Below are 17,767 nucleotides of genomic sequence, written 5' to 3'. Positions count from 1 at the left end.
GCGTACGGCTGAGAGAGAGAGGCTCACCTGTGCCGCAGTCGCCTGCCCGCGACGCCCCTTGCTGGAGGGAGGACCTCACTGCACCCCCGCCTCCGCCAGCATGCTTCTCTAACGCCAAGAGGTGTCAACAGTGGCACAAATTTGTGAAATTTGATACTGAGGAAAGTGCCCAGTGACCACAGATGGTGAGAAGGACAAATGGTCCAAAGCTGCAAAGATGGTCTTTGGCAGCCAACTGTGTACTGTCAAGTGCCTACTAGTAGGAGAGAAGGGGAGAATCCCTCTGAGCCCTTCGCTGTCATCCATTCAAAACCATTCTTGTACATACACAACGCTGAACATTAATCACCATAGGTGAGATGAGTGCAAAAATACTGCAAAAGAAATGGCAACAAGCACGAAAGTAAAGGTACGACTAAGGAAACAATACATATGGAATTAAGGTTACATACATGTTATAAAGCATCACAATTTAAAAACAACATAACAAAAATTGGGAGGAAAAGAGAAAATGGGATTCTGTGTAAATATGATTTTCATATATATAATTTGAGGTAAAATATTGCAAACTGATAAATCAAATAGACATTTAAGCAAGTATATATCTCAGGACAAAGGAACATAGAAAGAATATAACCAAGTAAAACCTGGTGATTAAGAAAAGGAGAAAAGAAAGAAATACAGTAAGGAGTCAATGGAGAATCTGAAATAATAGATGATTAAGGAGATCTCATATGTTGGAGATCTCCAGGTTGCAGGCTATTTCCTGTCACTGCCCTCCTTCTGGCTGGAGTGTTGTGCATTCCCGAATCATTAAGCCACACATTGACAGACAAATCTTTTATTCACAGGCCACAGATACAGTCACCTGCATTGTTTGGGGGTTTTGTAGTTTCTCAGGAAGAAATGATGTTTCCTGCTCATTTCTGAGTACATTAGAAACATCATTCTTACTTCCACTTCCTGTCCAAGGTAACTAATACTACTTTTATTTCAGCAACTGAGAATCTGAAGCTTAATGAGATGGGGGACTTTAACCCAGGCCATGCAGTTAGAAGGAAGGATGAGCAAATTGTGGAGATTCAGAAGAGGGACAAGACACAAGGCACAGTGGATGAGTCCAGGTTGGAGAAAAAACATATCTAGTGACGCCCAGCGATACAAGATATATGGCGCTCCTCCAGCAGCGCTCAGCAGCTGGGAGGGAGGTGGTCAGAAATAGATGGTAGCATTAGTCAAAAACTAGAAATTAGCATGGCAGATGATCTGGGAGGAAAGGAGATGAGGGAGGGGCTTAGGCTGGCAGGAAGTGGCTGGAATGAAACCATAGCATGCAGGACAGACACTGCGGGAGGACCGGGAGGAGCGAAATTAAACAAATGTGTGGGTGCACTAGAAGGAAAGCCTGTAAGAGCAAAAATTCACGAGCAGACTAAATAGTCAATAATGACAGTGAAATTCAATTATTTTGGGGGACAATTTATATGGAAGAATCTATTTTTGTTTCCAAAATATGTAACCATATGCAGAGAAAGCATCTAAGGAATATTTGCCAATATGATTTTTCTCTGGGTAGGTGGGACTATAGCAGCTCTGCATTTATATTTTTGCTTGTTTGTACTGTATTTTTCCCCAGTAATTTTTAATTATATGTAGAATTTTCTGAAATTGTTAAGAAATTTTAATTCACTTTCTATCCATTGATGTCTGTTTTCCTTGATTGATGAGATTTGCCATAAATTTTGAATTGTTTTGATTGTTTGAAAACTAATATTTCACTTTAAAAATTCCATTTTTTAAAAGTAATTTTTATGCATTTTTACCTTAATGGGGATATGGTTTAGATGCCAAGTTTGCAAATGCACACACCTAAAATGGTCAATAAAGTTATACAATGTTTTTCTCACTTTCCAGTGCCATTCCCATTTTTCCAGCAGGGAGACTCAGACCTTGATCTGAGAGATGACCCCGTGGGTTCTGTCGTCTTTTCCATCATGTAGTGCCATCATGTGGTGCCATCCCCAGAGCGTGTGGGCAGAAGCAAGTTTTACTTCAGGACTTTGATGGTGAGTACAGCTTTGAGTGACAACCTTAATGTGGTCCTCAAAGTGTGCTCAGGTCATTAAAGCCAAATCAGTGGTTTACATGGCAGGATCAGGAAATGACTTTACCTGTGATCAATGGGTTTTGAGGGATTAGTAACTTACTCTTCCTCCATGGAGCAAAAGCATTGCAGAGAGTAGTGGTGACAGTTGAGCACAGAGGTCGAACTTTCATAGAACAGCAGAGGAGGACTAGTGCTGACCCAGTGCTGGGGATTTTAACACAAATCATCCCACTGATCCCTGAGTACCCAACAAGACAGGTGCTACTGTGAACACGAAAGTGACACTCAGACAATTAGCACTAAAAACACTGCATACTGATAGACTGCCTAACATGCCTTTTATTAAACCACTGATACTGTGTTTGCCATGCTAACATTTGACTCAGTGTATACTTTGGAAATCATTTCAGTTTCACAGCTATTAATAGCTCTAGAGGCTGTATTCAAGTGTTTAAAAATGTCAGTTTGGAAGAAATGTGGTTTTCTTCTGATCCTAAAACCAACACATACGCTCGTGGAAAAATATTAGAGTATACAACTAAGCCCAACAGATTAAATAGAAAGAATCTACAACAACTCCTTCTGAGGATTAAGTCCTGTTAAAGCCCCGGCGCCCATTCTTCCAGGCCCGTTGCTGTGCGTGTACACAGGAGGGTGACCAGCCGTCCCGATTTGCCAGCAGAGCAGCTTCCTGGGATGCTGGGAAAACTGGGAGAGTTCATTTGTGCAGATGCACTCGTGCTTGTGCACGCACACAATAGTGAATAAAAAACACTTTTACTGGAAACTTCAAGTGCAGAACCACACTGAGCTCCTTGCATGCACTTTCCTTATTCTCACTTTCCAGAAAGTAAACTATGGCATAGAGAGCTGTTCCTGTTACAGTCTTAAGTCTGTTGTCTAGTTTCCCACTGAGGCAGGGTAGTGGTACAAACTCTTAGTCAGCCCCATGGGGTCACGTGCTCCACACAACATTCCAGTCAAGATGGGCCGACTATATGACCTCGGTGGTCCCGTAAGGTTATAATGAGGCTGAAAAAGTCCTGTTGTCTAGTGACATCGTGACCTCCCTTACACGAGAGCCCAGTGCACTACTCAGCTGTGTGTGGTGCTGCCGGTGTAAGCAAATCTGCTGCGCTGCTGGTTGTATAAAATAACAGCCAATAATATTTTATAGTTTAATTACTACATATGGTGCCAGATGGTACTTGAATTATTTGGGGATCACTTTGTAGTTTACATAATTATCTCAATACTAAGCGGTACACCTGAAACTAATACAAAATAATATTGAATGTCAACTATAATTGAAAACATCAAACAATTAATAAAAATATAGCACATACTATTTATTACCTAATCCTATAGTATATAATATCAATACTTGATTGGAAAATAAATGACTATATTACTGGTTTACATATTTACTCTACTGTACTTTTTATTAGTTTACAGTGTGCTCTTTGTCCTTATAAGAAAATTTGCTGTAAAGCACCAATCATGCATCTTGCATTTACCATATCTCTTGATTGCTTGATTTTTTAGTTGTGTCTGATTGAATCTCATTTTCTTTTTCTTCTTTTTTTATTAAGTATATTTTATTAATAATGCTATAACAGTTGTCCATCTGTTCCTCTTTGCTGACTTCCACCTGATACCCCAGTTGCCTCCAACAATCCAACCCCCTTAGTTCATGTCCATGGGTCCTACATCTATGCTCACTAGCTTCTCCATTTCCTATCCTATTCTTAACCTCCCTCTGACTTTTTTGTATCTACTATTTATGCTCCTTATTCCCTGTGCCTTTTCCCCCATTCTCCCTCCAGCCCCTCCTCACTGATAACCCTCCATGTGATATCCATTTCTGTGATTCTGTTCCTGTTCTAGTTCTTTCCTTAGGTTTGTTTGTTGTTGTTGTTGTTTTTTAGGTTTGGTAGTTGATAGTTGTGAGTTTGTTGTTATTTTACTGTTCATAGTTTCTTATCTTATTCTTTTCCTTAGATAAGTCCCTTTAACACTTCATATAATAAAGGCTTGGTGATGTCATGAACTCCTTTAACTTCACCTTATCTGGAAAGCATTCTGCCCTTCCATTCTAAATGATAGAATATCATTTCTCCTTGTCTTTCTCCTTGTCTTTCATCCTGAGTAATGTAATTATGATGTGCCTTGGTGTGTGCTTCCTTGGGTCCATCTTCTTTTGGACTCCCTGAGCTTCCTTGACTTCCTGGAAGTCTATTTCCTTTGCCAGATTGGGGAAGTTCTCCTTCATTATTTTTTCAAATAAGTTTTCAATTTCTTGCTCTTCCTATTCTCCTTCTGATACTCCTATGATTCAGATGTTGGAACGTTCAAAGTTGCCCCAGAGGTTCCTAAGCCTCTCCTCATATTTCTGAATTCTTGTTTCTTCATGCTGTTCTAGTTGAATGTTTATCTCTTCCTTATGGTCCAGACCATTGATATGAGTCCCAGTTTCCTTACCATCACTGTTGGTTCCTTGTGCATTTTCCTTTATTCCACTTTTCATAGCCTTTACCTTTTCCTCTATTTTGCAACCATACTCAACCATTTCTGTGAGCAGTGTTCTGATTAACAGTGTTTTGAACCATTTCTAATTAACAGTGTTTTGAACAGTGTGTCTGATAGGTTGGCTATCTCTTCATTGCTTAGTTGTATTTTTTTCTGGAGCTTTGATCTGTTCTTTTATTTGGGCCATTTTTTTTTTGTCTTGCATGTCTGTTCCCTCTGTCTTTTTTTACCTACAAATTATGCTTCTTATTCCCTGTACTTTTTCCTCTATTCTCCCCCTTTCCCCTCCCTGCTGATAACCCTCCATGTGATCTCCATTTCGACAATTCTGTTCTTATTTCAGTTGTTTGCTTAGTTTATTTTTGGCTTTTTTAGATTGAGTTGTTGATTGTTGTCAGTTTATTGTCATTTTACTATTCACAGTTTTGGTCTTCTTTTTTTCTTAGATAAGTCCTTTTAATACTTCATTTAATAAGGGCTTGATGATGATGAACTCCTTTAACTTGACCTTATATAGGAAGCACCTTATCTGCCCTTCCATTCTAAATGATAGCTTTGCTGGATAGAGTAATCTAGGTTGTAGGTTCCTGCTTTTCATGACTTTGAATACTTCTTTCCAGTCCCTTCTAGCCTGCAAGATTTCTTTTTGGAAATCAGCTGATAGTCTTATGGGAACTCTTTTGTAGGCAACTCTCTTCTTTTCTCTTGCTGCTTTTAAGATTCTCTCTTTATCTTTCATGTTTGGCATTTTTATCATGATCTGTCTTGGTGTGGCTCTCTTTGGGTCCAACTTTTTTGGGACTCTCTGAGTTCCTGGACTTGTATGTCTATTACCTCCACCAAACTGGGAAATTTTCTTTCATTATTTTTTCAAATAAGTTTTCAATTTCTTGCTCTTCCTCTTCTCCTTCTGGCATCCCTATGATTTAGAATGTTTAAAGTTGTCCCAGAGGTTCCTAAGCCTCTCCTAATTTTTCTGAATTCTTGTTTCTTCTCTCTGTTTCAGTGAATGATTATTTCTTCCTTTTGTTCCAAATCATTGATGTGAATCCTGGCTTCTTTCCCTTCTCTGTTGGTTCCTTGTATATATTTTTCTATTTCATTTTGTACACTCTTTACTTCTTTCTTTATTTTGTGGCCCTATTCAATCATTTCTGTGAGTATACTGATCAGCAGTGTTTTGAACTCTGCATCTCATAGGTTGGGTATCTTTGTGCTGCTTAGTTATTTTTCTGGAGTTTTGGAATGCTCTTTCATTTGGGCCATATTTCTTTGTCTCCTCAATTTGTCGGTGCACCTGTCAGGTAATAAGTGGCAGAACCTTAGGTATTCACCAGAGTGGGACAATCCACTTTGCTGCCTTGTGGCACTGTATATGGGGTAGGTGTAAAGAGGGAACAATTCCACTTGATTGGCTCTGTCCCCATTTTCGGTCACTTCCCTTATAGATTTAAAGTAGTTGGTGCCCTTCTAGCTGCTGCCCTCATGCGGACTCTCCAAGTGGGTGGACTTCTGTATGTTCTCAGTCCCTGTGGGCTCCTGAAACTGACTCTCTTGAAAGACTAGGAATTTCTTCTGCTGCTGCAACCCCTATTGGTTTTTATAGCCAGAAGTTATGAAGCATTATCCTCCTGCAGCTGGAACCCTGGGCTGCAGGGTCTGACCTGAGGCTAGGATTGCTCACTCCCCAGTTGTCATCCCAGTGTTTATCCTCTGCAGGAAAACGTGTGACCACACATTCTGTGGGCTTCTGCCACCTTGCCGTATGACCTGTCTGCTCCTGTCTCCGCCCCACCCCCACTCTGCCCCTCCTATCCATCTGGGTAGGGGGGGCAGAAGAAAATGAATGTTTCTTCCTTAACTTCTTGGTTGTTAGACCTCCATACAGTGCAATTTTTCTGGAAGTTCTTGTTGTTTTTGTTTTCAGATTGGTTGTTGTCCTTCTTATGGTTGTGTGAGGAGGTGAAGCATATCTACCTATGCCTTCATCTTGGCTGGAAGTCTGAATATCATGATCTATTGTGTACAGTAATATGCACTATAGGCTTGTAGCCTAGGAACAATAAACTATACTGTATGTCCTGGGTGTGTGGTAGGCTATACCCTCTAGATTTTTGTAAGTGCAGTCTGTGAAATTGGCAACATCACATTTCTCAGAACGTAACCTTGTCATTATGTGGTCCATAATTGTTTATGCATTTTTCCACTGATTTCCTTTTTAACTTTATTAAGTTTTTAAAAAAGATTTTATTTATTCATTTAATGAATGACTAAATAATGAAATGAATGAAAGAGAGAGGGGAAAAGAAGGAGAAAAAGAGGGAGAGAAATATCAATGTGTGGTTGCCTCTCATGTGCCCCCTACTGGAGACCTGGCCTGCAACCCAGGCATGTGCCCTGACTGGGAACAGAACTGGTGACCCTTTGGTTTGCAGCCCATGCTCAATCCATTGAGCTACACCAGTCAGGGCTACTTACAGTTTTTTATATACAGAAATTATAACTCTTACATGTCAGTGCTATTGTTTCCCAACTTTACGTGATGCTTAGAAAGTCTTTTTCCATCCTAAGACCATAAAAGTCACTTAGAACTTTTACTATTACAATGTAAAATTCTTCCCAGTTTTATTGATATAATCGACATATAACACTGTATTAGTCTAAAGTGTACAACATAATGATTTGATAAATGTATGTACTGTGAAATGATTACCATAATTCAGTTAACATCCATTATGCCACAGAGTTACAGTACTTTTTTTTTGTAATGAGAACTTCTAGCAATTTTCTTTCTTGTTTTCTTTTTTTTAGCTATTTTCACATAAAGAAAGCCCTTACTTACCATCGATCATCTCTGCAACTTTAAGCAAAGTGACATATAATGAAACCAATTTTACCATAGGCGAACTAACATAAATAAGAGTGAAGTTCCTAGGGCAACTCATCGATATTGTAATAAAATGGTGAATAAAATGGCATTATGTGAGGACCTGCTGTATGCTATACAGTAGTGCTAACTACAGTTGCCACACTGTACATTACATCCTCAGGACTTGCTTATCTTTTTCTTTTATTTAAGATTTTATTTATTTATTTTTAGATAGAGGGGAGGAGGGAGAGAGAGGGAGAAACATCAGTGTGTGATAGGACTTGCTTATCTTCTAGCTGGAAGTCTGTACCTCTTGATCACCTTCTCCCTTACACCCCCCTGTCTGGCACCACTGATCTGTTCTCTGTATCTATGAGTTCAGTTTGTTTTTTCAGATCCTACATATAAGTGAGATAATGCAGTACTTGTCCTTCTCTGTCTGGCCTGCCTCACTTAGCAAAATGCCCTCAAGATCCATCCATGTTGTCACAAAATGCAGAATTTCCTTCTTTTTATGGCTTAATGATATTCCACATATTATATGTGTGTGTGTGTGTGTGTGTGTGTGTGTGTGTATATCCCATGTTATTTATGAATTTATTCATCAATGACCACAATTTATTTCCCATGTCTTGGCTCTTGAAAATAAAGCACTAAAGTCAAAAAAGGTCAAGTTGTTACAAGTCATGACAGATTTTACTGAAATAATTCCAAATGAGAGGAGCATAACAATGTATTCTGTAGTACTAATACTTTAGATTTTGGAACAATTCACTTGTTACTAGGAATACACTGACATTTGCATAAATATCCAAACTAAATATAAATTTATAGTACTTGTTTGCCTGATGTCATATTTTTAAAAAATTCCTACTATACCTGGCTGGCGTAGCTCAGTGGATTGAGCGTGGGCTGGGAACCAAAGTGTCCCAGGTTCGATTCCCAGCCAGGGTACATTCCTGGGTTGCAGGCCATGACCCCCAGCAACTGCACATTGATGTTTCTCTCTCTCTCTCTTTCTCTCTCTCTCTCCCCCTCCCTCCCCTCCCTAAAAATAAATAAATAAAATCTTAAAAAAAAAGAAGACTCAATAGATATGTCTTCTCTTACAAAAAAAAATTCCTACTATAAGCATACCTTGGCAAAAAATACAGTAAGGTGAGTTTCAATGCCAATAACCCAGAGAAGGAATTTTGGAGATTTCAAGTGTTATTTATAATAGCTAAAGGGTGAAAACACCTATTAACTGGTACATATATGAATTCTATTGAGTTATATACTTTGAGATAGTAACTTTTATGGTTACTAGTTCCACATCCACTTTCTAAAAGGGCAGAGTCAGAAGCACTGAGCCACCTTCTTTGTTCATGTGTTTTGCACGTATATACACAGTGGGGGAAAGAAGAAAGAGAGAAATATCATTTCATTTGCGTTAATTAACACATATGGTCAAAATAATAGGAAAATGTAAATTTCATTTCTAAAGGGTAGTTTGCTAAACTACCAAATAGGGAATGCTTAGATGCACAAAACTAATGCAAACACAAGTATTTCCATAATGCCATTTCTCTAAACATCTGGTACAAAGTAAATGTATATGGGTTTTGATACTGATACCTACAGTGTATACACATGAAGAGCACAGTAAAATAAAGTTTTTCTTTTAAATGCTGCTGAGACTCAGTTTTGAGGCCCTGGCTAGAGGCCAGGCAGTTCCCTTAAAAAAGACTGCTGAGGCAGTCTGCACCCCGGCCCCTTTCCTTAGAGGTCTCTCCCACTCCAAGTCACTAGGCACAGCCCTCATGGCCCTGGAGCTGGTACCACATGACTAGCGACAACTCCTCAGCCCCCAGCTCAAGGAAATATTTTCAAATTAGCCCAACCTGCCCAGACATGTGTGGGTCAGTTGGTTGAGCGTCACCCCACAAAGGATCCCTGGTTTGGTTCACAGTCAGGCACACACCTGAGTTGCAGTCCATCCCCAGTTAGGGCATGTATGAGAGGCAAATGATTGATGCTTCTCTCTCTCTCTTCCTCCCTCCCTCCCTCTTATCTCTAAAAACGAATAAATAAAATCTTTTTAAAAATTTAAATTTGCCAGACTATACTGAGCTCATGAAACTTAGCTCCCCATTCTCATACATAAGGTCCCCCCTAGGGTTACAGCTTGGTGGTGGCCTGGTCCCAGGTGTAACCCTGGATGGCCCTGCCTGGAGGCCCTCTCTGGTTGGGAGCCATCCATAACTAGCTGTTCTGCCTTGCTTTAGCCAAGTGTCAGTGTGTTGTGTCTGCTACTAAAGGAATCCTCCAAGCTTATCGAACTACACAGCTGCTGCTAGAATCTAGAGCAACATGTTAGCAGAAGAACACACAGCAGCTATGACTTTCTACTAAGCTCCTGGGGAAAACAGACACTCCTCTTTTGTACCTCACAGTTAGAGAAAAACAAAAGCACACATTCAGAAAAGCTTATGATTATGGTGAAATTTCCCGCTCATTCATGCAACATTTATTGAACACCTGCTGTGTACCCAGAAACAGTGTACCTGCTTGCCTTCCAAGAGTCTATATTCCATTAGGGATGACAATAGAAAAATTCAAGATTATAAAAATAAAGTAAGTAGACAAAAGAGATAACTACAGAGTGGTTATTGCTATCAAACAAGGTTGAAAACAGTCACTGAGGGCACAGTCAGGGAAAGGGTGGAAAGGGTCTTTGAGGCACCATTTGAAGGAGGACCTGATGGGGAGAGTGGACTATTCCAGGCAGAAACGACAGCAAGTAAGAAGGCCCATCAGGCAGGAAAGGGTGTGGCGTGTTTAAGAAGTGACAGGAGACCAGCCTGGCTGGAGTGCAGCAATGGAGAGAGCAGTGCCGTTCTGGAAGGACAGCAGGTTCCAGATCACCAGTGCCCTACAGGCCACGTGGTGAAAATGTCATAGTAAACTTGGCCTTACCCTCACCTCCTGCAACATACACACTTGTTTTTAAAAAAAAGCTTTATTAAACATTACTGACATAAAACATTGCATATACTTAAGGTACAGAACTTAGCATTTTGATATATGTATACACTGTGTCAAGATCATTATAATCAACTTAATTAACATGTGTCACCTCTGTAGAGTTACCATCGTTACCACCTTTGCTGTGTGTGTGCACACACACTTTTAGGATTTGTAAGTGTCAGTGTGTATGTTAGAAGAAATGATTGCAGCTCAATTCCTTGAGTGCCAGGCTGACTCAGAATAGTTTTAGGTATAATTCAAGTCACTAAAAGGAGGAGTTGCTACTGTTTAACATTACGATCACTACCAATGAATAAGGGCAGGATGAAACCTGTTTGATTTTCCTACCATATCACTCCTGTCCAAGTATTGTCATGAAAGAGGAATGCTGTTTAAAAAAGGAAAGGAAGGAAGGAAGGAAGGAAAAAAGGAAAGAAGGAAAGAAGGAAGGTAGACACTGTTATTGTTACTAAAACTAATCACAACCACCAGAACCACTGTCATGGAAGAACCATTCTGTTGATAAAACGGAAAAGAAAATGGAAGGTCTTTCTTCCTCCAAAATGAGGACATCTTAAAGTGCAAATCATTCATAACTTACAAACCCATTTAAAACTAATTAGAAACTATTTTGAATATCCACTAGTTATTACAGATTATCTAGGAAAGCAATGAAATATATACCAATAAATGAGTTTCATGGCAGTTCCTAAAGTTAGTAACTGCATGAAAGAGTTTAATGCTGTTGAATGCTTTGAATTCCTCTCTTCTAGCATTAAACTATTTTTCAGATTCTAATATGTCATTATATTTTAGGATTTCATATTTAACTTTTTCTTAGCCTAGCATTTAAGATTGGTCATTATTGGCCCCTATCAACACTTATTTACTTCAGTCAGTGAGACTGTATATATATGCAGAATTTTATAGTCCTGAGTTTGGGTTTTTATAGTCTTCTCCTCCATTCTCAGCTATCACTTCTCACTGCTGTCATAGGGTATCTACAGAAGTTCCTCTAGGGCCTTTCAAATTTCATGTGTTAATTTAACAAACACACCTTGAATGGCAAGTACTGAAAAGAACAATGCTAAGCATAGTCTAGGAATATTGAGCAGTGATTTTCAACTGGTGCACCACAACACACTGGTGTGCCACAAGAATTTTTAAAACATGTAGTACCTGACTACTCAGTCAGGCCACTGACCTCTTTTATCTTCGACTGTCAAATAAAAAAAATCCAACTAGAGCCAACACAACAATAACATTTGGTGTGAATGAATCAAAATTATACTTATTTTTTGTCAGATGGGCAGAATTTTAGTAATTAGTTTATGTGTGCCATGAGATCAAAAAGGTTGAAAATCGCAGACATGAAGACAAGGAGACAAGGGCAGTGGGCAAAAGCAGAGCTGGGAGGAAGGACCCAGTTCAGGGTCTGGTGGAGAGCTCCTGATAGGCTGGACTTGGAACTAGGGAAAGATTTGGATATTCAGGGGGCAGTTGGAGGAGTTTGCAGGTGGGAGGGGTGGTGAGAGCCACAGAAGCAGATAAGAGGGTCATTAAAATCAGACTTTACTTGAGGGCTGCACCTTGTAGTTCAGAAGAAGCTTTCAGATCTGACATCTCAAGATTTTTACAGTGTTCCTGTGAGGTATCTAAGGATGGGAATGCTATATTTACTTTCAAAAAAACCTTAAATGGATGTAGTTGCTTAACTTTACAGGAGTTTAATAGGCTAGCAATGAACACTACCCTTTTTTCTTTATATTAATGAGCTGGTAGTATTGTTCATGTCTCTCGTTCTATCTTGTACTTTAATTTTGGCAAGCAGATAACTTCAGAAAGTCTGATATGAACTTCTGGTATAAAAAGTAGGGATGTGGCACTTTTAAAAATAATTGAGGTGCTCTGCGAGGGAGTTTTAGGACCTGAACTAGTAGTTACAAGCAGGTACAAAACATCGTTAAAAATGAAGCATGTCGACCTGCACACCATTCAGAAAACTGGCCTTTCAGTCCACTTGCAGTAGTGGGAGGCACAGGCGCACTGCCGGAGGGCGCCACCAGGGGCCGCTAATCCACAGCGCCTTTGTCCAAACAGGTACACTCGGCGTTCTGTTTCTCCTGCCGCTCACCTCAGCTTCCGCCGGAAGCGCCGCTGTCATTGTGGTCCCCCAGCATTTGTGCTCGCAGCGTAGGTGTTTCAGCTGCGCCCGCTGGGTGAGGGTTCGTCGGAGGAGCCTGAGGGGGAAACTAGCTTAAAGCCGGGCGACATGGACGTTCTGAAGTCGGAGATCCTCCGGAAGCGGCAGCTGGTGGAGGACCGGAACCTCTTGGTGGTGAGGAGTCTCTGGTCGTGGGCGCCGGGTAGTGTAGCGGTCGGCGAGAGGGGAGGCTGGGAGCAAGGGGACTGGTACTGACCGGACTCCGGCAGGGGTGGGGTTTAACGAGAGGGGCCCCCGACTACCCTGGAGCGGCCCCTTCCGGGTCCACCAATGATCCTTTTTACTCCAGAGCTTTAGGAAGCGGGTAGGGGAGGTCCAGAAAAAGGCAAGGTTTTGGCAAAATTTCGCTTAGCTGCCCTTTAAATTCTCTCGCAGTTTCAGTAACTGCCCCTTATACTCACCCTCATTTGTCGGTAGTCGTCGGAATTCTGCCCCAATTCTTGTGGTCGTTATGTCTGAGGTTTTACTAAGGGTTTGTACCCAGCTGAAGCATAGAGGAAGGGCCGATTCAGAATTAGTTTCTAATTTTAATTTCTTCCTACTGGTAAAATTTTTTTAAAATTATTATTCCTTCTGTTCTCAACACGCATAGAAGAGTCTGTTGGTCAGCTCTTCACTGATAGGAAGGCTAAAACTGTTGGAAAAACGGAGAAAAGGAGAAATAATTGCGTGCTTTAGGAACTTCCTTAAGTTGATCTCCATTACTTTATTGCATAACAATAACTTAGACGACCGATTCTCAAAGCTTTTGCTGAGGACCCCACTAACGCTTCCAAGATCCTGAGAATCCCAAAGGGCTTTGTTTATGTGTTTATCGATATTTACTGTGTTAGAAGTTAAAGCTGAGAATCTTTTAAAATATTTATATATTGTATTAATTCACTGATTACAGTAACGGCTCACTGAATTATGCCCATCTTCCAGACGTGGATATATTTCAGTCCACCATGTTTTAAAAATTTCATTTAATGTCACGAGTGACTTTATGGGAAGTATCTTTAAGTATCAAGAAACCGTCAGGCTCGTGGGGACAGATCTAAGATCGCCACAATTTCATTTTCACTGGAAAGCTGACATTTTATCATAGACAGCAAGTGCTACCAGTTGTTTCCTGGAAGTGACAAGTTTACCTTGTTCACTTTTGGAAAGTCTAAGCCTTAATAACTATAGTGTGTAGGCATTCTTTGATGTACAAGTAATATTCCATGAAAAAAAGCAGCCAGTTTAGCTTGTAACTTAATCGCACAAGTGCTTTCCTTCCAATCATCATACTTCCGTATAAATGAGAAGTGCTGTGTGTATACTCATCAAGGTTCAGGAGACTTACCCTTGCTTTTCACCCTTAGTACTAAAGCCCAACAGCGTACAGGCCAAATAGTACCTCAGTGCTGAAAAGATGTGGGATCTTACAGACCCTCGCAAAGGATCTGAAGGACCCCAGGTGTCTTGGGACCACACTTGGAGAACATTTGCTCAGGTCTTTGGATATAATGTAAAATTAATGTCTATGATGTAGTAGTGTGAGTTGGTATTATTTGGTGGATGGTTGATTTCATAGTCAATGAAACTAAAAATAATTAGCAAATTAAAGCTCATTACATAGAATATTATTTAGCAGATAAAAGGGGAAAGAGTGTCCGTATCTGTAGCTTAATTTTTATCTCTGCTTCAGGGACCCTTTTTCTTCAGATGAGTGATTTGAGAGTATTTGGAAAGGTAATGTAGATATTGGAATGCATAGTTGATGTGAGGAGAGCCAGGATGTAGAAATCTAAATACCTTAGAGGGAAAATTGAATCACGGAAAGCTGAGCTCTCTCTCTACGCCCATAATGTGTGACTTTGCATAATCATGTAGGGAGTCCTCTTGAATAATAGAGGCATACCTCATTTTAATGTGCTTCGCTTTATCGCGCTTCACAGATACCACGTTTTTTACAAATTTAAGGCAAGACCCTCCACCAGCAAAAAAGTTATAGCTTGCTTTATTTTGACACTCACTTTTTTGTGATGGTCTGGAGCAAACAGGCAATATTTCCGAGGTGTGCCTGTATAGGAGGAGAGTATGAGTCACTGGACATCTTTTGTTTTTGTATGCGTGGGGGTGCCGTGTTTTGATTTACAGCAGTATAAGAGCAATTGCTTTACAGACTTTCTTTCTGCATCATAGTGTCAGTAACTCAATAATTCATACTTTTTCACTGCTGTAGCCACAGGAAGAAATTAATATTTTGTCTTGACATTTATATGAAAATAGTTTCATGAAACAATTCTTCTTTACCTACATGTTATTCTACCATTTATTTTATTATTTTAATCAATTTTATTGAAATGCTGGTTGCAGATCCCTGAATTGTTTTCATTGCTGTATCTTTAGCTAGGAACCTCCCATCTCTGTTGTATATTGTTCTTTCAGAAGAGCCCCCTCATCTTGGCAGTTCCAAGCAGTTTCCCAGCTTTCAATTGTTAGCCTGATAGTTGAAATAGTAAAAACCTTGTGAGTGCCCCTTTGTGAAACTGGAGGAGCTGCTAAAAGAAGTCTCCTAACACCTGTACTGAAATGTTCTGCCTAGTGTAACTATGAGGTACTGAAATGCCACTGCCAATGTTGCCGCAAATGATGATATTTCATTTCTTTTTATGGCTAAGGAGTATTCCATTGTATATATGTCCCACATCTTTATCGAGTCAGCTAGTGAAGGACACTAGTTGTTTCCATGTCTTGGACACTGAATAATTGTTGCAGTGAACATAGGGGTGCGTATATTTTTGTGAATAAATGATTTCAAAATTTTCAGGTAGATACCCAGAAGAGGGGCTGCTGGGTCATATGGTAACTCTATTCTTAATTTTTTGAGGCACCTCTGTACTGTTTGCTCTAGTGGCTGTACCAGTTTACATTCCCACCAGCGGTGAATGAGGGTTCCTTTTTCTCCACACCCTCTCCAACACTTGTTATTGTTTGTCTTGTTAGTACTAGCCATTCTAACAGGTATAAGGGGGAACCTCATTGTAGTTTTGAGTTGCATTTCCCTAACAGCCAGTGAAGGTGAGCATCTTGTCATATATCTGTTGATCATTTGTTATGTGTTCTTGGGAGAAGTGTCTGTTCATGCCCTGTGACCATTTTTTAAATGGGTAGTTTGGTGTTTAGCTGTATGAATTCTTTATATATTTTAGATATTAACCCCCTGTCAGAGCGGTTGTCTGTAAATGTCTTCTCCCATTTAGTGGTTCCCTTCTTGTTTTGTTGGCAGTTTCTTTTGCTGTGCAGCTTTTTAGTGTGAAATAGTCCCATCATTTATTTTTTACTTTATTTCCCTTGCCTTTGGAGTCAAAGTCATAAAAGCTTCTTTTCTATCTAATTTATTGTTTCTGCTTTTATAGATAGGTCTTTGGTCCAGGTCATAGTCTCTTTTAGAAGCTTCTCCACTTTGCCAAGAGGTGTTCACAAGCTAAACAGTTACTGTTTCAGGTATCACAGGTAAAACCCGAGACACCACTTAAAAGGACCAAAGATGTAGCAGCTTTTCTGGAACAGCAAGCCCTAAGGCACAAGTGTTTTACAGCTGCAGCTAGGATAATGAAAACAATTTACTTATCTTTTTGCATTTCAAATTATGTCACAGGTGTTGGTACACTTTACCTGTAAACAATTTGGCATGCATATCATTAACGAGTGTCTAGTGTTTACACTTTTTTGTGTGTATGCAAAAAATTTACAATGAAGAAATACAGAAATCATAAGTGTGCCATTAATTAATTTTGACAGATGCAACTGTCTGTGCAAACTCAGTCTGCATCAAGTATATTGCAGCTTCGATCAGTCCTTGCCCCTGCTACCCTCAGAAGCAACCATTGTTCTGAGTTCTTTCTACTGCATTTAGTTTTGTCTGCTGTAGAATCTCATATAAATGGGACCATATGGTGTACTTTTATGTCCCACTTTGTTTAATGAGAATAATGTTTTGAGTTTTCTTCATGTGTATGCATCAGTTTTTTATTTTTATTGCTGAGTAGTATCTGTTGTGTTTATCCAATTTGTTAATCCATTCTACTGATCTGATGGGCTATTAGGATCAAACCTGCTGCGAACCTTTTTGTACAAGTCTTAGATTTTTCACCTCTCTTGGGAGTGTAATTGAGAGGTCATAGAATACCTCTATGTTCAGTTTTACAAAAAGCAAGCGGATCCTTTCCCAAAGTGGTTGGACTATGTTACATATTCACCAGTAAAGCAAGAGAGTTCAGAGGCCTTAAATTCTTTTAAAGATTTGTCTGTCGTTTTAATTCCAGCCATGCTGGTAGATGTGTTGTGATACCTCTTTGTGGGCTCCCGTGTAAGGGAGGTCACAATGTCACTAGACAACAGGACTTTATCAGCCTCATTATAACCTTACGGGACCACCGAGGTCATATAGTCGGCCCATCTTGACTGGAATGTTGTGTGGAGCACGTGACCCCATGGGGCTGACTAAGAGTTTGTACCACTACCCTGCCTCAGTGGGAAACTAGACAACAGACTTAAGACTGTAACAGGAACAGCTCTCTATGCCATAGTTTACTTTCTGGAAAGTGAGAATAAGGAAAGTGCATGCAAGGAGCTCAGTGTGGTTCTGCACTTGAAGTTTCCAGTAAAAGTGTTTTTATTCACTATTGTGTGCGTGCACAAGCACGAGTGCATCTGCACAAATGAACTCTCCCAGTTTTCCCAGCATCCCAGGAAGCTGCTCTGCTGGCAAATCGGGACGGCTGGTCACCCTCCTGTGTACACGCACAGCAACGGGCCTGGAAGAATGGGCGCCGGGGCTTTAACAGGACTTAATCCTCAGAAGGAGTTGTTGTAGATTCTTTCTATTTAATCTGTTGGGCTTAGTTGTATACTCTAATATTTTTCCACGAGCGTATGTGTTGGTTTTAGGATCAGAAGAAAACCACATTTCTTCCAAACTGACATTTTTAAACACTTGAATACAGCCTCTAGAGCTATTAATAGCTGTGAAACTGAAATGATTTCCAAAGTATACACT

The 17,767-nt window shown here is 40.0% G+C and overlaps 1 protein-coding gene across 4 annotated transcripts in view; it reads left to right on the top strand.

The window, feature by feature from the left end:
* Window positions 1–12,692: 12,692 nt before the first annotated feature.
* Window positions 12,693–17,767, top strand: part of LOC123831270 (pre-mRNA-splicing factor 18) — a 46,030-nt gene continuing 40,955 nt past the window's right edge. For all 4 annotated transcript variants that reach the window (XM_045858096.1, XM_045858094.1, XM_045858095.1 and 1 more), the window contains exon 1: window positions 12,693–12,852. In XM_045858096.1, the coding sequence (XP_045714052.1) occupies window positions 12,787–12,852 (66 nt within the window). In that variant the 5' untranslated portion in view covers window positions 12,693–12,786. The remainder of the gene's footprint in view (window positions 12,853–17,767) is intronic.

Source organism: Phyllostomus hastatus, unplaced genomic scaffold, assembly GCF_019186645.2.
Source record: "Phyllostomus hastatus isolate PE091 unplaced genomic scaffold, TTU_PhHast_1.1 phas_scaffold_1674, whole genome shotgun sequence".
In the NCBI taxonomy this organism is placed as follows: Eukaryota; Metazoa; Chordata; class Mammalia; order Chiroptera; family Phyllostomidae; genus Phyllostomus; species Phyllostomus hastatus.
The sequence above is the reverse complement of the archived record's forward strand: the minus strand, read 5'-3'. Positions and strand labels throughout refer to the sequence as shown.